Source organism: Podarcis pityusensis (assembly GCF_964106645.2).
Source record: "Podarcis pityusensis genome assembly, chromosome: 7".
Taxonomy (NCBI): Eukaryota; Metazoa; Chordata; class Lepidosauria; order Squamata; family Lacertidae; genus Podarcis; species Podarcis pityusensis.
Window position 1 is genome coordinate 77,897,686 of NC_138031.1, and position 20,266 is coordinate 77,917,951.

Consider the following 20,266-nt stretch of genomic DNA (forward strand, 5'->3'; position numbering starts at 1 on the left):
CAACTTTATTCAGGATGTCTGCAATTCTCTCAGAGCTTTCCCATGACCATTGCCTGCCAGCCTTGCTTCCTAAATCCTAGTTCTGGAAGAGGGAGAGGGGGAGAGGGGAGGTAAAGAGAAGCCTTATGTTTCTCATAATGAAGTAAAATAAATCAGCATGAACCCGTCAAGACACAGGCAGGAATTAATCATACTGCTCCTACTTAAGTCTCTCTGGACAGTCTCTACTCAAGTTATGAGGTGCACACTTTCAGAAACAAGCTGCCTTCTCGCTTGTTAAATGTGAGCTGGGGTGCCCTTTCCCACCTCAGCCCTACTTCTCTTATATATTTGCTCTCAGTCCATTCAAAATTATGCCAAAGGGAGGCTGGGAGAGGGGCTGGAGGGGGGAGGCAAAGGAAAGCTCTCGAGTTGTTTTTTTTTGGCACTGATTTATTTTTATGGCTCTCCCTAGATAGGAGTCAGGAACAATTGAAAACAGCTGTATGCCCGAAGGCTCTGAGAAAAGGGCCTTTTTGATTTAGAGTTTGACCACAAAACGTCAAAACGTAGGCCTCCCTCAAACGTACGCACACCGACAACTTTGCGAACAGAACATTCTGAAGATCAGCCTGAATAACAGATCATTCAAAACTGGGCTCTACCAGCTTTGTCATGGAGGATCGAGGCTCAAATAACCTGCAGGTGTCTGCAACACGTCAGTCTCCACGTGGGAAGCTGGTGTTCCTGCAGGTTTGGGCGTTGGTGTATTAAACCAAACACGGAGGAAGTAAAGCAGTGCAAACGAAAAACAAGGATGGAAGGGAGAGGGCGGACTTAGGGCAGGTCCTTTGTATGTATAACTAGGGGGTGCACCCCTGCTTCCTCCACTCAACAATCACCCCTACATTAACCCCCTAGAGCCTCCAACCCTATTCAACTACTGCCCTCACCTTTCCGCTTCCTAACTCCATTTCTGAAGCCAGGTCTTGTATTCTGCAGCTCTGCTTTACACCCGTTGCACACAATCTCCTGCTTCTTCCTCCTCCTGCTGCACATTGCAATGTCTAAGGCCTGGGCTTCCGGTTCCTCCATGCCTTACTGGAGACAGCCCTCATGACAGCGGGAGATCGTTGGCAAAGGAAAAACAAGGATGATTGAGGGTATATCATCCTTGCAAATTCCGCCCCAGGGATGGGGGCAACGGACTTCACTAGCAGTTCGTCTTGGTACCTGGCTCTCGCTCCGGCATGGGATGTGGGGGGCAGGGAGGCGCTGAGTGCAAAAGCACTTTGCCTACCGAAAACCCTCCAATGTCACCATTAAGAAGCAGAGGTTCTCTTGTTAATTAGAGCTTAATTTGGACTAATGTACGGATGCATGATAGAATAGATGAGATCAAAACTGCAGAACAAACCAACTGCAAGGACTTCAAGGTTTGAATTTGAGATAAGACTTCATTCGGTGCAAAAGATGTGTGTGGGGGGAGGGGAGCCTACAGTTTCTTTATTTAAAGTTTTCCTCTCTACATTTATGATTCAGCCACCCTTCTCTGAGCGTTAGTTCAAATTATATTTGTACAAGCAAGGATGGAGGAAATTGGATTATAAATATGGAATATAACTTCAAACGGAACTGTGTGTGCAAAAAAAGGGGGGAGGAAAAAGGGAGGGAAGCTCTATTTTGCAAAAGGTTTACAATGGAAACTTAGAGCTGACTCTTCCCCATCCTTTAGTATCTATGAAGTGAACTGAATAACGCTAAGAGGATTTGGAATTTAATACAATTGGAAGGATAAATGGTCATATATCTTCAGCTGGAAGGAAGGATGAAAGGCGTCTATGAGCTGCCAAGGAACTGATAAGGTTCTTTATTGAGTCATCTGCAGTTCCACAGACCACTCCTTCTTTCCAGCTGAGAGGAAAAGTGGTGAAAACAGCTTATTTACTGGGACAGTTCTCGGTGCAAAACAATGAAGCACATGATGGAGCGATGGAGAAATTTCTGGAACAAAAATGGGAAATCAGCTCCACCCAAGGCATGATGGATTAACAGCAACAATCAGGGGAAAGACATAACATCTTACAAGGACAGGAAGAAACACCAAGGACAGAATAATTGCCACACACAGGAAGAACAAGGATATAGTTTGAGTTCCTCACTTGAAATTTTATAAATCATTTAATGTGTCAACACAAATAGAAGTTATTAATACTGCATTTGTTGTAGAAGGGATTATTATTATTATTATATAACATAATTATTATAATGTAATTGAAACTAATAAGATTTTGAAACCCAGAAATAAAGAAAACCATCAATTCTTGTACGCGGGGGGCCACTTTAACTAAATTATATAATTCGGTATTTGAATGATTGGTATTAATAATTGCATTATAAACTGGCATTGTTATAATGAGGCTTTTATTGGACTGCAATTGAAAACTAATAAATTATTATAAAATTTAAAAAGCAACTATTAAGGCCTTCTTTCAACTTCCACCCAGTTACAAGGCCACTGTCTCCTACTCTGCAGCCTCTCTCGCACTCGATTCCACCTTCACACCCAGTCCTAAGCTTCTTATTTGCTTTTCTGCAACCCCCATTTTCCCATTCAGCTCCCTTTCCCCTCCCTCAACTTTCCCTCAAACACAGACCACTTCCAGAAATAAAATGCATTGAGTGAAGTATTGTGCAATATTTGAGGGTTCTGCACCCATTGTCTCTCTCACACACCAAGGCAGTTGAGCTGAAGCTTTGAGTATAACAAGAAGGGAGGAATACTGAGAAGAAAATGGCAGTTTTAAGCAATGGCAGAGGTTTGAGTAGAGCAAGCGGAAGAGCATTTGCATGAGCAATATCATTTTCCACATCTTGCTTTGCTAAACCCTTTTCAAATTTCTTTTTAAAAAAATCGTAAGGTCTAGAAGCTTGCTTTAAGAAGGAAATATATTTTCTGGATTCTGTGTGAGAGCCTATATTCCAGATTATGGAACATTACTGTGCTACTGGTATTCTTTAACAATTTAGCAGGAACTGGAGGGGGGAAAAAACCTATGCTCTATAATTATCTAAGTGAAAGGCACGCCTAAAAATCATGACAGAATTATTAACTTTATCCTATTTTCTTGACCGAAACATTTGCCTGTTTACAGCCTTCCCAAGGTAGTCAGTCAGCCAAGCTGGAATTTAAACACAGAAGGAAATTAAACACATACTTATGAAAGCCTTTCTACTGAAGAGCATTTCAAAGTGCTTCTTGTTGCCTCAGAGATACCATGCTCATTCCCGAGGAAGCTGTATCAAAGTGGGAAACGCCATAAAGATAAAAGCTTGCTCTTCACAGTGCACTGCAAAGCACAATGACTTAGCTAAGAGGTATTTGGGAGGGCAGATGGAAGCCCAGCCTTGCTCACTTATCTTGGGGTTTGAGAAGTAAGGGTTCAAGACAGGAAATCTGCCATCCCAGTCATATTCACTGGGGAGTATGCCTCATTGAGGACAGTAGGACTGACTTTCGAGTAAATTGCATGGAATTGCATCGAAAATGCATCAGGGCAGCTCAGGAAGTGCAATTTTAAGGTGCTTAACAGCTTCTGCGTCTCTCTCCACTATTAACCACTGAGGATTTAGCAAAAGAAGAAGAGTGCTACCGGATCAGCTCAAAGATTCACCTAGTTCCACAACCAGTGCTCAAAATAGACTATTAGAAGCCCGGCCATCTTGGCACCTGAGGAGAACCACAAAATGGCACCCTTCCCCCTTCCACCAGGGAAGAAGGGATGAGTGAAGATCTACATCAGGAAAAAGAGGGGAACCTCATCCATCTGACTTGACGAATCCAAGAGGCTGCCAAGGAGGAGGCAGATCTTGACTCCAAGGAACAGGCCACAGCCATTACTGATCCTGTGGCGGCAGCAGCAGTGGGCGACGCATTCCTTGGAGGCAAGATCTGCTGCCCCTGTGGAACCTGCTAGCAAGTGGGGCGGCCCATTTCTGCTCCCCAGCCATTGGTTTCCAGCGGCCTACTGCATCCAGCATGGGAGGCAGCATGCAGTCATCATGGCCATTAGCCACTAATAGGCTTATCTTCCCTGAATTTGTCCACCCCCCTTTAATAATAATAATAATAATAATTATTATTATTTATACCCCATCCATCTGGCTGAGTTTCCCCAGCCACTCTGGGCAGCTCCCAATCAAGTGTTAAAAACAGTACAGCATTAAATATTAAAAACTTCCCCAAACAGGGCTGTTTTTAAAGTCCAACAGTGGCCATTACTACTTCCTGTGGTGGTAAATTCTGTATTTTAACTATGTGCCGTGTGAAGAAATGCCTCGTTCTGTTTGTCTCGAGTCTTCGAACATTCAACTTCAATGGTTGGCCCAGAGTTCTAGCACTGTGAGAGGATAAATCTTCCCTCTGTTCACTTCCTCCACACCATACACAATCTTATAGATCTTGATCAAGTCGCATCCCCTTCCTCTGATTTTTATATTAGGCCTCATACACCATACTGCGGGGATGTGGGTGGCGCTGTGGGTTAAACCACAGAGCCTAGGGCTTGCCGATCAGAAGGTTGGCGGTTCAAATCCCCGCGATGGGATGAGCTCCCGTTGCTCGGTCCCTGCTCCCGCCAACCTAGCAGTTTGAAAGCACGTCAAAGTGCAAGTAGATAAATAGGTACCACTCTGGCGGGAAGGTAAACGGCGTTTCCGTGCGCTGCTCTGGTTTGCCAGAAGCAGCTTACTCATGCTGGCCACATGACCTGAAAGCTGTACGCCGGCTCCCTCGGCCAGTAAAGCGAGATGAGCGCCGCAACCCCAGAGTCGGTCATGACTAGACCTAATAGTCAGGGCTCCCTTTACCTTACACCATACTGCAAGGAGTGCGGGAGGGAACATTTTCCTATACACTTATGGAAAAGTGGCTCCTGTTGTTAGCACTGAGAATGCAACCCTAGGGTTGCCAACTTGTGTAAAAACACACAACAACAATCAGGGTACCTCAAGTGCTTCTGAGCCCATGCAAAGCTGATGGTTGCTTTCATAAAGAGACATGCAAATCCCAACCTTCAAAATTTGACTTGGGCGAGAGCAAACACCATATATAAGATCCTAAAATATATGGCTGCTGTGGCCCTCAGACAAGCCCAATAAACAGCTATTTCAAGGGGGTTGGTTCCGAAGTTCAAGAGAAGCAGGGCTTCTTTACGAGCCCTACTTTGTCTTTTGAACATACAGATGTTGTAAACAAAAATTTGCCCTTTTCCCTTATGGGGTATCCAAGAGCCCATGTAGAGTCCTTACATAGGTTCCCTATTGGTAGGAGAGAATAACAGACGCCAACCAGAGAATATTGAGAAGCAAGGCAGCTAGTAAGCTTGATCTTTATTTATCTGTTGCAACAGGGTGCTCCCCTCACCCGCAGGAGAGAGGAGGGACCCAGAACAATGGCGTGCAAGGCCTTATAAAGACTTTTGAAATTGCCACCCTGTAGATCAAGACCACCCCCAGAAACATCATACCTACATCACAGAAGGGGTGTAACCTAAGACTACCCCTCAGATACATCATACCTACATCACAGAAAAGGTGGTCTTAAAACAGAAATTTGAATGTTGTTTTTCTCCTGTCTTTGTTTATCTCCTGTCTTGCAGGTTACTTGATTGGATTGCCTGGGTAGCCTGGCCAGTCCTTTGTAATGATAAATACTTAGTTCCTGGGCCCTGTCGCAGGCTCACACCCTATTCATATCTTAAATGTGCCCTTAAGACAGGATTAGTGAAGGAAAAGACAATGGGAGGTTTCCCACTTTGACCTTGCAGAGAAAACATTTACTCAGTTTAGGAATCAAAATGGTTCCAGTTCGGTCTTCCTGTGCTGATCTACGTATGTACTTGGTTGGTAACTTATTAACATTACCATATATCTAAGACCTCAAAATTCCTATCTCACATATTACCCAAGACATGCTGCTCAGGATTGTGTATGATTTACCAACCGGGGGGGAAAGAAGAAGCATAAGGCAACACTTCAGAGAAGTCCCAAAAACTATTACAAAAAAAAGCGTGACAGATTGAGTTGCCAATTTACAAGGCAGCATCACCGCCCTTTGGAAGATGCTGACATTTTACTATTAGAGTCATGCCTCAAATTAGCATGTGGTGAACAGTTTATTTTTTAACCGCCATCCGCAGACCCATGCCTCATCCAGGCTCTCCCACTACTTCACTTAATCTACAAAGTGTGTGTGTTGCGTTTCTGCCACAGATGGCCTTCGAAGTTTCATAAAACATCAAAGCAATTGTGATAAAGAAAGTGGAAAGGAGGAGGGAAGCAAAACTGAAGCGCAGCACTGCTGCGTAGCAAATAAAAATAGCAGTTTAAATGTATCTAGCCCCCATCAAAAGCGAAACTCATAAACTGAACCAATCTGGGTCTTAAAAGGAATTAGCCACCTTCCTGAGGAAACTAGGTCTGTGCCATTAAGCATGATAAGAAGGCCTGGGTCTACATCAGGGCAGTCCCATCTTAGTACTATGGGCCTGAAAATAATTACCGTATTTTTTGCTCTATAAGACTCACTTTTTCCCTCCTAAAAAGTAAGGGGAAATGTGTGTGTGTCTTATGGAGCGAATGCAGGCTGCACAACTATCACAGAAGCCAGAACAGCAAGAGGGATTGCTGCTTTCACTGCGCAGCGATCCCTCTTGCTGTTCTGGCTTCTGAGATTCCGCATATTTTTTTTCTCGTTTTCCTCCTCCAAAAACTAGGTGCGTCTTGTGGTCTGGTGCGTCTTATAGAGCAAAAAATACGGTAGATACATTTCTAAGGGAGTTTTGGTATCTGTTAATAGATGTTAAGGAGATTATACTTATTGTAAGACTCTTGTTTTTAGTCTTTATTGTATGATGCTCTGAACAATATTTCTTAAGCGCAAGTTAGCAAATATCCTATTTCTTCAGCTTTTTAGGTTTATTATTTATGTACTATTTACTATTTGTACGCTGCTTTTCCCTATGAATATGCCCAAAGTGGCTCAAAACAAAAGTGAAACGATTGAAAATCCAAATCCACCTCATTACTTCCTCATTCAGCAAAATCAAAAAATTAGATTTCGCTCATCACTTCATAAACATTCTGCTGATAAGCTGCATAACAAAGATTTGAACATCCTAAATACAGTAATGCGGAAACAAATACGCAAAATTAAAAAGTGAGGTAAAGTGGGCATTTGAGTTTTGGTTGCTGGTTTTCTTTGTAATGGGATTTTGCATTTTAGTGTTTAATTGTTGGTTTGGACAATGCATTTTTCTGCCCTGAGACGTTCTGCTGAACGGTAGATTATAAATATTTCTAATGAATAATAAAAATGAAATTAAATACCAGTTTAACCTCCCAACTTTTAATGAATTTGCAAATCAGAACTTCAGAAACTTTGTCCAGATTTTCCTCCACGCTGCCTTTCTAGAAAACACATAGGCATCTTGCCTGCGTACTCACAGTAAGCCACATATTATGATTTATATATGTAAAAAGATTCCCAAAATAAAGAATTCTTCTTAGTTTCCTCCTTTGTGGCTTTAATCTCAACAACATCTAGATGGTCACAAGCTTGTCAGCCCATTAAAACATTATTTCGAGGTGTGTGTCTACTCTGGAGCCATTAAGTTCTCAGTAAAGCCCTCATATCAGAATAATGATGTAGTGTAAAACATCTTGCACAGCAAATTATCCAAACATCATTCAGCTGCATTAGCTCTGTTACACACTGCTACCCTCATAAAGTAACCAGGTCCAGCCAGCTAGTACTTACTTACTCTACTAGTTGTGTACACCAAGGTGGAATCTACACACATAGAAAAAAATGCTCTGAAAATGCTTTTAAAAAAAAGTTTTGAAAAATTCATTGAATTTTGCATAGCTCACTGTTGCCACCTAGTGGCACATTTGTATACTGCACTTTACAACACATTTAAAGCGTTTTATTTGCAGCTGTGTAGCTGAGTCTCTAGCCCTCTGTACTTTGCTCACCCAGGTGGACCAGAAATAACAATGTACTATTTACTGGCTCAAGCTTAAGATAAAAGTTGAGCCCCTGTTTTACCAGGAGGGCTTGTCACTTGAATCTTTTATTTGCCCCTTGCTTGCACAGTAATACTGAGTCAAAGGTGTAGGATTTCAGAATGAACGGTTATGTGAATTCAGCAGAAATATTAAATACTTGTGCACCCATAAAGGCCCTTTCTTGAAAAATCTTCCTTATGAAGCGCTTTGTGGTCAAAGTTGTATCCAACATTCCTGAGGATATGGAGGAAAACTTTACTTTCCATGAAAAAAGCGAAGCAATTCCCAAGGGTCTAAATTTATCACGTCACGGCATCATCTACTGGTCCTATCATCGTCTGAAAACTAAAAAGAGGTTTTTCCTACACAGAACTGACATAGTTTCTCTGACAGCATTGTTCTAAAACAAATAAATCTCACCTTTGCTACTGGCACAGTGATGCCAGAAAAGATATTTATAATAAATTTACATTGTGACACTCAGGTGACAGATTTGCTGCCCTGGAATTGCCTGTGGCAAGATAGTTCTCAGGAGTCACAGGTATCCTGGCAGTGTCCAAATATTGACACAAACACGGAAAGGCTAGGCCTGGAGTCATAAATTTTGCGGTGAACGTTGAGCCTCAAAGGTACAATTGCAGGGTGCCATTAATTAGCCAAACAGTAGAAGTCTGTGTAGAAGTAGTCCAATACACTGAATTTAACATTAAACTGTACATAATTCGAACAGCACAATTTTAATAAAAATGCTCCCACCAGTAATCTTAATTTTTGTGTGTGTTATTAGCCAAAATACTGGAAGGCAGAAAGGTTACTTCTCAGGCGTAAGACTGCCCAGCAATGGGTGGGCTGAAAAGACCCTGTACTGAGTTGGCTGTCAGTCTGAAAAAATAAATCTGCACCTTCAAAGCTCTCCCTTTTCAAGCTAGCTCTCTGTATGCAGGGGAGCTGCGGAGGGCAGAGAGAAGAGGAGAATGCCTGTAAATATTTTTAAAGCTGTGGATCAGGTCAGCTGATCCACACCTCCAAACCTTTCAATTACATAGTGAAAAATAAGTTTTGCTTCTGACAACCATCCCCTGATGCAAATTCTAAGAAGGAAAGTTGCTTTCTGGTGATGGAAGCGCTCAACAATGCCTTTGTGAAAAAACCAAAAACTTTACATACAGTGGTACCTCGTTTTGAGTCCGCCTTGTCAAACGTCCATTTCGCCGAACATCTTCAGCAAACCGGTAAGTACTGGAATGGGTTACTTCTGGGTTTGCATCTCGCGCATGCACAGAAGCGCAAAATGCTCCACGCGCATGCGCAAAGTGGCACTTTGTCGTGAGACCTTTTCGTCTAGCGTCCGGGGCTCCGGAACGGATCCCAGTCGCAAAACAAGGTACAACTGTACTAGGTTAAGGCCCAAGCTGAACAAAAGGAAACCATAAACTAGAGAAACTTAGGAATTGATTTACTGGGGAATGTAAAAATATCCACTTATATTTTATATACAGCTGCACTGAAAGCATCCACGAGACCTATTAAAAGATGAGTAGCTAGAGTCCTTTTGCACAGATCATTATCTTGGCCCAGGGATTAGTGTGAAGACCATTGTACGGTTTTTGACTGTTGAAACTAAAGGGTTGGGGCCATGAGCAATGTCTGGACAGCACACCACCTGGGAACCATATGTAAGCAGCTGTACATTACTTTGAGGAAGAACAGGAAATAAAAGCAAGTAAAGCAAACATACAATTCCATTCTTAGGTACATGAAGATCGGATTTTCAGCCTATGAATTCTGTGCACCCATTCATGTGGAATTTTGACCCACTGTAGGAAAAAACCATGCATGATTCCCAAATATGAAGAGGTAATGTAAAGGCAGTCACAGCTATCACTCGCCAATGATTATAGGGGGGTAAAGGCATAAGCAAACTTTTACCAAAAACCTAATTATACTTTTGTCTTACCTTATCGCTGTCTAGTGTATTCTGGGAGGTTCGTGATGCAATTGAAATCGTATCTGGCTGACTGCTTCCATCTCCTTGACTATCCAAGTCTTCTCCATCTCTAAAAACATAAGAAGTTAAGAGTCATTAGCTGGAAAAACATTTTCTGTGTAGGGTGATGTTAATATTCATCTCCATGTACAAAAGCAGACATTCAAATAGTAAAAGGTAAAGGCACCCCTGACCATTAGGTCCAGTCGTGACGGACTCTGGGGTTGCGGCGCTCATCTCGCTTTATTGGCCGAGGAAGCCGGCGTACAGCTTCCGGGTCATGTGGCCAGCATGACTAAGCCGCTTCTGGCGAACCAGAGCAGCGCACGGAAACACTGTTTACCTTCCCACCGGAGCGGTACCTATTTATCTACTTGCACTTTGACGTGCTTTCAAACTGCTAGGTTGGCAGGAGCAGGGACCGAGCAATGGGAGCTCACCCCGTCATGGGGATTCGAACCACCAACCTTTTGATTGGCAAGTCCTAGGCTTTGTGGTTTAACCCACAGCGCCACCCGCGTCCCGTGACATTCAAATAGGAGGCCAATAATATGCTACACAAAACCCAAGAGAAGGAAATCAGACATGCCGTTGTACTTTTAGTTACATCACTTAGCTTTAAAATTGATTGTGGTTAATATATAATGTATGGATAATGCAAACTGGATAAAGAATGTACACAAACACTATCAACTGCAAGTTCACATGAAGGTACAGAAAATCCATACAAATAGTGAGCCTAAGGGAGGAGGTGTTTTGTTTTTACAATGCTCACTGGAGAGTATACTGATCTTGGCATGTATGAAATGAATAAATTCCTTTGTCCATCACTTTTAGCACAGTCTGACTACTATATATCAGGAGATTATGAACTGGGAAATGCACAAAATTCCCTGTTTAGTATGACAATTTATGCACATTCTTCAAGCCATACCCCGCTCAAACCCCTCCCCAAATACTTTCCAAAATAAAGGGAGCTAATGTGTTAAACCTATGCATTCTGAAATTACGGAGCCAGACATTTGGTGACTGCAATTTGCTACACAATACATTTCAGTACAGTGTCAGCAGCTTGCTTGCTTGCTTGTTTGTTTAGTACATCTGACATGTGTCAACTTCTTCAAAAGCCAAGCACAGCAACTTTTAAAATAAGGGTCTGAATAACATACAACAAAATAATGCATGTGCTCAAGTTTCTGTGCTGTGTAATTATTTGAAGAACTTACAGTTCAGTACTGAGATCTAACTAGCAACATAAAAAAAAAAAAACATGTTTCCCAAAGAGCTCAGCCTTACATACATTTGAGACAAATATCATGAATGACAGGCTGGAAGTGTATACCTTGACATTCTCTGCAGTTACTAACCTTCTTCCTTTCTGTTTTGTTGTTGGTGCAGTTTTGGGGATATGAATTGGCTCTTTTAAAGCTCCCTTGAGATGAATTGTTCTTTCCTGTATTACTTCTCTGATGTGCTTGATCCAGTCTTGCTTGTTTTCAATACTGGAGGCCTTTAAGACAAAATAAGCAACTTATTTTTTTAATGTTACCTTCACTAGTCAACTCCATGTATGAAGGAGGGATGAAGCAAACCTGGTTGTGTCATTTACAGTAGTGTATTCATGGTTTATATTTGCAAAATGGCATTTCTTAATTATATTACAGTAGTTGTGACAAAGAGATGTACATATTATACTTCATACAGTTGCCTGGTTTGCACACAGAGTTAATGTCAGTTTGCATTTCTTAGTGCAGAAAGTATTGATCTGATGTGTAGAGATCTTTCTTATTCTACTTAATTCAAGAGTGTTCTGGAAGCTTCTCTGTGTGAAAGAAACAAGCAGAAGGTGCATGATGTTTGGGTTATTCCTTCAGAGAAGCAGAGTACAGCTGGCTTAAATTGGTTATCTTATCTCTTCTGTCAAGGTCATGCTGACTATAATAGTAAGGCCAGAAGGTGTCCTGTTTTCACTCTTTCTATCTCTTTCCTTCTGGCGTGTTGTTCTGCACATAGTATGCTTAGTGTTAAGGTTTAGACTTATTGTAAGTTATTGTAAGCTTAAGTTAAGTCTGCTGCAACTGGTTTTCTTATGGACAGTGCCAATCCTGAATGTACTGGATTTGTGACCATTATGTTCATCTGCCTTCAGTAGCAGTAAAGCTCTGCTGGATGAAATATCAATTGCCTCTGGTCTATTTTTGGGGAATCCTGCAACATGCTGAAGTTTTTACTCTGCTAACTATACATTGGAATCTGCTATGGATCAATGTTGAGTAGAATTTCAATGACAGTTAAACCATAATGCAGCAGGACATTTCAACTGCTTGCTCTTTTCCTCTCGAAGCCATCTTTCTGAACCCCGAATTCATGTGTAAGGCTCAGAACTGTTGGTAATGTGCTCTGCAGGCCGGATGAAGGGGGGACAGTTATTGAAAAATAATTTCACACACTTAAAGAGTATCTGCACACCCACAGTTACCTTTAGTACAATTTTGTTGTCTGAAGTAGGAGTCCTACCAACCCAGAGTGCAAATTTGCAAGGGTCACCTTCCACGTGCTCTGTGACACCCAGCTCTGAGGTCTGCAAATCAGAAGAGATTAGAGGAACATAATTCAGATTTTTAGAATAGTCATAGGCATACTTCTGGTCAATGCCCTTTCAGACAAACAACAATTGCTTCCATTGTTCCCTGACTGGTTTCCTGTTGACAACAGCCCTGTATTTTATCCATATTCCATGGCCAACCTTCAGTAATAATAATTATATAATAATAATTTATTATTTATACCCCGCCCATCTGGCTGAGTTTCCCCAGCCAGTCTGTCCTTTCCCCCGCTTAGTCAAGAACACTAAATACTTCTTAAGTGATTTCTAATGTCTGCTCTGCCATAATCTTAAATAAAAATTATTTTGCGATCTGACCAAGCAATTGCTAAAATTCTACTGTATTTTTGAAAGCTCTGAATGGACAGAGGTTGCTGATTTTGGGAAAGTTACAGCTCGTTAAACATGACACAGGTATTGATTGACAGTAATTAATTTCCAATTGCTAATCTCAGATTCCTGCTACTTTGAGATAAAAGAATGAGCAGGTGATGTCAGTTACTGATTTATAGGGTGTTTTATGATAGGTTGAGTATTATAGTAAGCTTCCATAATTACCTTCCTTTCTCATCTACTTTGTCATTACTGGGACAAAGATTATCCATTACTGGGACAAAGATTATCCAAAAATGCTTCGGTTTAGACTGCAATCATATACACACTTACCCTAGTGAACTGAATAGGACTTATGCTATTAGGAGTAGTTATGCATTAGGATCACAGGTATAGTTAGCTATAAAATTGTTAGTGTGTATTTTCTCTCTCTCATGAGAGTGGGTGTCAATCAGTACTCTGAAGGATCTATTATTATGCTGGCATTTTCAGAAGATTTCTGTAGCCCCCTTCTAGGAATGTTTATTTCTCTACTTCTTTTCTGCATTCTGTTTCAGTTGTCAAACAGGATACTGCAGAATAAAGTAGTTCAGGATCTTAACTCTACATAGGACAAAGAGAGGCTCTATCAATAATTCTGGACATAAAGCAGAACACTGGAATAATTTCAAAAGCCAAAAGATGACATGTCTGGATTTTGTTCCTTGACATGCTGCAGTTGACAATTGGTTGTAGATAATTCTCACTTTATATGGTTCAGTGGAATAAATTTGTGAGTCTCTTCCTTTGAAAGCTCTAGGTCAAATCCTGGTTTAGGACAAAAGCTATCATGTTTGGTTGCATCAGTCAAAAGCTTTCAGGCAAATTGGCGTGACTGGCAGTCTGTACCCTGAAGTTATTCTTCTGTCTAATGTTGGGTCTGTTTCTAGGTCACAGTTGTAGAACCATGCTAGGAGGTGCATATGTGACTGTTTCAGCTCCCTCATTCTGGCTTCCAACACTAATATTAGTTCCTTTTGCAATAAAAAGGCATAAACCACCATGTGTTTTCCATGGGACCCTCTGTGAAAATACCTGTGTACTACCCAAATCATCCAACTATTAATAAATTTGAGGTGTTTTAATTATGTGGAACAACACCCACAATCTTCTCAATTAAGAATCACAATACAGGACCCATTTATAAATAGGTACATTTAAAGGGCCTTTCCACATGGGGGAATCTGTGCATTGAAATGGCCATTGGAGAAAGACTTTCCCTGAAAGCCAGCAGTCATTGATGTTGGAATTGTCAGAAATGCACAAGGAAGAACTAATGCAGCTCTTAATAGACGTCTGCCTTGGATCTGCAAAACTGATGATTTCCACAAAGGAAGAATTGTTATTTGGCTTTGGGAACTTGGAAAGCTTTTCACTTCATTAGATGAGGAGAGAAAGAAAGACCCTAAAATACCCAATTTTCTCACTTGATCTGCAAAAAAGGAGAAAACCAGAAGCCACTCTCTTTCCACATCAGTCCATTAGAGAAGACTGCAAATAATTAACTTCCTACAGCTTTTGCCTGAGTTCTTCTCACATCCATCCCTCCACCCAATCCCAGGAGCTGGGTCTGCGATTACTAGTTGGCTATTATAAGACTGGTAAATTGAAATGCCCTGCTGTGGTTTTCAAGTGAGCACACTCCTGCCTCAGATCTGTTTTTCCTTAAAAAGCTGTTGATTCTTTAGAGGCAAAATGGCGTCTGGAGAGCACCATGTGTCTGAGCTTCAAAAGTGGAATAATGAAGATTGAAGTTAATTGGCCAGGCTTTGAGCGGCCCCAACCAAGTGTTTGGCTAGCAACTGGGCCAGCCAGTCCGTGTCAGCGATGTGCAGAGAATGAGGCCTCTGAAATGGATCTGTGCTCCTTCAGCTATCTTTCCCCTTGGCTTTGCAAGATTTGTCATTTTCCCTACAGCTGCCAAATAGTATGGCCCTATTACAGCAAACAGTTAACCTTCAAATGGCTCTTTTCCTTTCTCCAGCCTCGAAGGAAAGCCTGGAAGAGTAGTGACTATACCGAAAAGCTCCGCACGGTTGCAACATCCGAGCCCATCTGCTTGTCGTTAATAACTAGATTTGGCTGGGTTTTCGCTTCAAACTTACAAACAATTTGCTCTTGTAGATGTATTTGCTTCTCCCACTGGAGTCCTTCACTTCTTTACTGAAGACCAGCGACATCTCAAAGAGGAAAAGGTGCCTCTCGCGACCTTTACGAATGAGAGTTTTGGGGTCCCACACTTGGAAGGATTCCTGAAGGATAAGCTCCCCCTGAGATTCAATGTTCTCATCAAAACCTAGAAAGAAAGTTGGAATAGTTGAAAGAAGCAAAGAGAAACGGAGGCTGATGGGGAGCCAAAAAGCTCTATTTTAGTGACAAAGCTTCCTACACTCTCTTACCTTAGCAGTTTTTGAACTAGTTCTGGGAAACCACTGGACTTCCTCAGAAGCCTTTAATGCACCCCCCATGACAAGGTTAGTAATGATGGACAAGCTACGTACCTCTAAGATAACTAATCTACATAATCAACATGTCCTTGCAAGGGTTTTCCTGAAAATGCAAAATTGGAAGTCCCCTGCCTTAATACTTTGTTACAGTCTCGTAAGTACTCAGTAAAGCTACCAACATATTTTAATGTATTATTTAGCATTTAATTTCGCACTAAACAATATTTCCATTTTGCAAAACTTCATTGAAGTTGTCTCTCCCCCCCCCAAAAAAAACCATGATTACAAGCTACTTTGCAACAGAAATTTCTAATAACAGTTTTGACTCAACTGATTCTCAACCAAAAATGGTTCCAGAACTTCCAAAATTGTGCTTTATTTCAACCTGCGAGGGATGGACTGCATGCATAAATACAATGCCTCTTTAGAAAAGCTAATATGGCTTCATGTAGCAGTTCTTAAAACTAGTGTCTCCCAAATAGCCATTTGGAATGTAGCTGCTACCTTGAATTTACAAACCCACAAAGGAGTTGTGAAAACAAGGGGAATAAATCATGATTACTTAAAAGTTCATTCCCTATTATTAAGTGGGAGATGCTTTCATTTATTAGCTCCATATAAAAGGTATTCAGTCCGCAGTAAAGACACAAGCCAATGGTTTAACGTGGATGAAGCTTTTTATACTTTCCAAAGAGCATCAACCAAAGACAGAACCGGCTTGAAATAGTGAAACACAATTTCCATCACTTCCATCCCTGCCTCGCCAAACTGAAAATGTATGTATATGGTAGTAAGGAACTGTTCACTTTAATAAAGTCTATTATATAATCCATCAAAGGACACAAGTATCAACAGATGGATTTGGAGCCGTAGAAATCAGCTCCTAAAAGGAAATGCTTTCACTTGAGATGTCAACATGTCAACTATGCAAATGTTCAACAGAGCTTGTTTAAAAGGCTGACCTGTGTAAAAGAAATATTGGAATATTCCATAAAGCCTGCCCACATGCTTCCTGACAAGGCAACTACTAATGCTAGACTTCATGGTCACTGCAACATTTCTGCTTAAATATGTGGTAGTAAAGGCCTCACAAACCACTACTGATATGAATTACTCAGGGTTTAGAAACTGTGCAAAGTGACAGACCATGAAAGCAAGAATAAAAGGTTTACTTAGGGAAGTGATTGTTTATTGAGGAAAAGGTTTCCAAAAAAGTTCAATCTTGAACTAAAAAAACTTTCAAAAAACTAAGCATGCAGACAGACATAATTCACATAAAATGTAACTGCGAAACTTGGTTTTTCAATCAGAGGCCATCAGTTTTGTTTTTTTTTAAAAAACTGAACATGTGACATCTTTTAAGCAGGAACTCAAGTTATGGGAAGGTCAAGATAAAGATTTAAGATGAAATATTCTAGAAAGCATTGACCAGGTATGTTATTAAAGACAGAACCCTTCAACTTGTTGTCATTGTAAAAGATGAAAAAAGCAGCAATCACACACATTTTTGATACTTATAACAAATATTTTAATTGACCAATGAAATGCCTACATAAATTTCTCCTCCGCAGAACCCTCAAAATTCACCTCAAAGTAGTAATATGGCGATGATTCTACCACAACCAAGATGCTGTTTGAATATAAATGGACTGTGTGCCACAAATTGGCTGCTTAGTGATTTCACCATGGGCCTGATCTCTATTATCCGGTTGCGTATCCCTCTACTGGTAAGAAATGAGTTGTACAATAAAAAGGCCTTCCTTATTACCAATGTATGAACAACCTGAACACAGACTGTGGAAGTGGAACCTCATGGTCCAGCAGACTATTTCAGTGTGGTTGGAGCAATGGCAATCACAATTTCTAAAGCTGTGTTCCAGGTTACAAAACCTTCCCTGGTCACCTGGAGGTGATTTTTGCTTGCCACAGGCTGTCATGTAAATAGGTGTTTACCCAGAGCTGCTGTTGAGTTCTTAGAAATAAGTTTTCACAGAGCAAAGTGAATGCCCTGAATCCTACCTTCCAGCATGCTGAGATGCATGGCATCGTTTGCTCGCTTTGGCACACTTAGCATCACTTCTAAGCCGTCTTTAATTTCTCCTTTACCTTCCTCACAGCAGGTGAGCAGCTCCTGCAAAGACAACAGAATCATTTATTACAGTGCTTATCACGCTTGGATCTCTCTGTTTTTACAAATCTGTATACTGCTTTTCAAAGAAAAATTATTCCCAAAGTGGTTTACAAGCCGCAGATCAAACATACAACAGAATACAACTCAAGCCTCAATAAATAATACAAAAAACTCCACCATGTGAATCTCAAAACAGATTTCAGAACATTATTATACGACAAGAGGACGAACACTGATCTAGCATAACATAAAATTAGCAAAATCAGGTGAAAATACTGGCTCTGAAACTCAAGATAAAATAAGCTGCTAAAGGCTATACTAAAATCTTCAAGGCCCATTTGAAACCTTCAGGGGATGGAGATTGTCTGATGTCAGATGGAATCACAATCCCCAATTGTGATGCTGTCAGTCAGTCTACTCTGATTGGTAGTGACTGTACAGAACCTCAAGGCAGAGATCCTTCCCAGTGGAAGTAACCCAAGAGCTTTTAACTGGAAATATGAGTGTTCAAATGTGGGATCTTATCAGTGCAAAGCATGCACTTTTGCTCAGCTATGGCTCATCTCCATAGGTCACAATGTCCAGGGTTTCAGAGGAGGCTAAGAAACAGTCTTAAGTATTGGAAACTCTGTTCTCCCGCTACAGTGGTACCTCGGGTTACATACACTTCAGGTTATATACGCTTCAGGTTACAGACTCCACTAACCCAGAAATAGTGCTTCAGGTTAAGAACTTTGCTTCAGGATGAGAACAGAAATTGTGCTCTGGCGGCGTGGCGGCAGCAGGAGGCCCCATTAGCTAAAGTGGTGCTTCAGGTTAAGAACAGTTTCAGGTTAAGAATGGACCTCCGGAACGAATTAAGTACTTAACCGGAGGTACCACTGTATTCCTTTCACAAAAACCAACAGTAAAGCTTGTTAGCACCTGAGAACTGTCACAAAAGGGGAAACTTCAGGGGGGGGGGAACTGTGGCACAAAAGTCAGCGGCTTTATATACAAACACTGCCCCCAGTACCCTTTGGAAATAATTCAGGAAGCACAGACTGCCTTTCTGAATGTCAGACAACTGAAAACTCACCTACTCTCCAAAGAAGACCTGGAGCATATCAGGTCCCTACTGCAGAGCCCAATGCGATCTCCGCTGTTCCCCAAATTACTGGGGAAATGGAGAACAGCAGGATGGGGCAATGTTACGCTACTGGCATGGCTTTGCATGAATGCTATTTATGAGCATATAACCACATTCCCAGAACTCAGAGCCTGGGTATCAGCATGCTTTGCCAACACCCCAAGTGTCTCAAAAAGTTAGGAAAAAAGCAGTGGCAGGTAAGACTGGCTCTGTGGTCAGAAATTGGGGGGTCAGTCCCAAAGGGATTTGAGCTTGACCCTGATTCGACCAGATGGAGAGGAGCATTAGATGTCAGGAAATCAATGTGTGAAGCAGTGGTGCTGTTGGAGCAGGACTGTGGGGCAGAAGTTCAGGACCCCACTTACTCAATGGAAGAAGCAGGGAACAGAAAGCACAGCAGGGTTATCTTACCATGTTTTTAAGCAAGCAAAGCGATACCCACTGCCATCTAAAAAGCCCTCTCCAATAAATAAATAAATACACGCGGACATTAAGCCTGAAGTCTTCAAATTACTCAACTATACCACGGGTCTGAATTTCTCCCCACATTTATAATTCTGCCCCATCACTTACCGTATTTTTTGCTCTATAAGACTCACTTTTTCCCTCCTAAAAATAGGGGGAAATGTGTGTGCATCTTATGGAGCGAATGCAGGTTGCACAGCTATCCCAGAAGCCAGAACAGCAAGAGGGATTGCTGCTTTCACTGCACAGGGATCCCTCTTGCTGTTCTGGCTTCTGAGATTCAGAATATTTTTTTTCTTGTTTTCCTCCTCCCCAAACTAGGTGTGTCTTGTGGTCTGGTGCGTCTTATAGAGCGAAAAATACGGTAATTATAAACAAGCCCCACTGCTTTTATCTAAGAGGCTAGTGTAAAAACTTCAGCAAACAGCACCTTAGCCTTTCAGTATAAAGAATGCCTGAGGTTTCTCAAAGGGCTATTAATGTATTCCAGAAAAAAACTAGATTACTTTGGGGTCGTCCCCCGCACTGTGACACTTGAAAAGGATCCAAAGGAGATGGATTAAGTGCATCTAATACAATACAGAAAAGTTGCTTGGATGTCACAGATTTCATTTGGTAGACAATTTCATTCATGGGCAGGCTCTCAAGTCTCTTGCCTAGTTATTCATACGCAAGTTCTACCATCTGCCAGACCTCCTTTAATTGCTTTTAATGGATTTTGGGTCCCTGGACACTCTGCTGAGCAGGTGCGCAGTAACCTTGCTCTCTGAAGCATACTGGAAAGACGGGATCCCTCTCTGCTGCTGACTACACAGAGGAAGGAGGGATGCAAGGGAAGGGAAGCAACATGTTTAATTAAAACCACGAAAGAGAGGTGGGGGCAAGACTGTAAGCAAATAACAAGACTTAATTTATGAATAAAGTGAAGTGCCTGTGAATAAGCAAGAGCAGTAACGCATATGCAAAGCAATTGTCTCCAATTACATATTCTAGATTTTATTAGGCGCACTGATTTGTCCAGGCAGCAAGAGGAGCCAAACAAGGACACTTTTCCTTTCGATTTTGTACGCTCAGGCCAGTT

General features: G+C 41.5%; 1 protein-coding gene across 8 annotated transcripts in view; it reads right to left on the reverse strand.

Moving 5' to 3' along the window:
* The window catches only part of TRIO (trio Rho guanine nucleotide exchange factor), a 263,757-nt gene that overhangs the window by 74,499 nt on the left and 168,992 nt on the right, over positions 1 to 20,266 (reverse strand). For all 8 annotated transcript variants that reach the window (XM_081014562.1, XM_081014564.1, XM_081014565.1 and 5 more), the window contains exons 29-33: positions 17,480 to 17,591; positions 15,119 to 15,309; positions 12,516 to 12,617; positions 11,404 to 11,546; positions 10,007 to 10,106 (exon numbers count right to left, since the gene is read on the reverse strand). In XM_081014562.1, the coding sequence (XP_080870688.1) occupies positions 10,007 to 10,106; positions 11,404 to 11,546; positions 12,516 to 12,617; positions 15,119 to 15,309; positions 17,480 to 17,591 (648 nt within the window). The remainder of the gene's footprint in view (positions 1 to 10,006; positions 10,107 to 11,403; positions 11,547 to 12,515; positions 12,618 to 15,118; positions 15,310 to 17,479; positions 17,592 to 20,266) is intronic.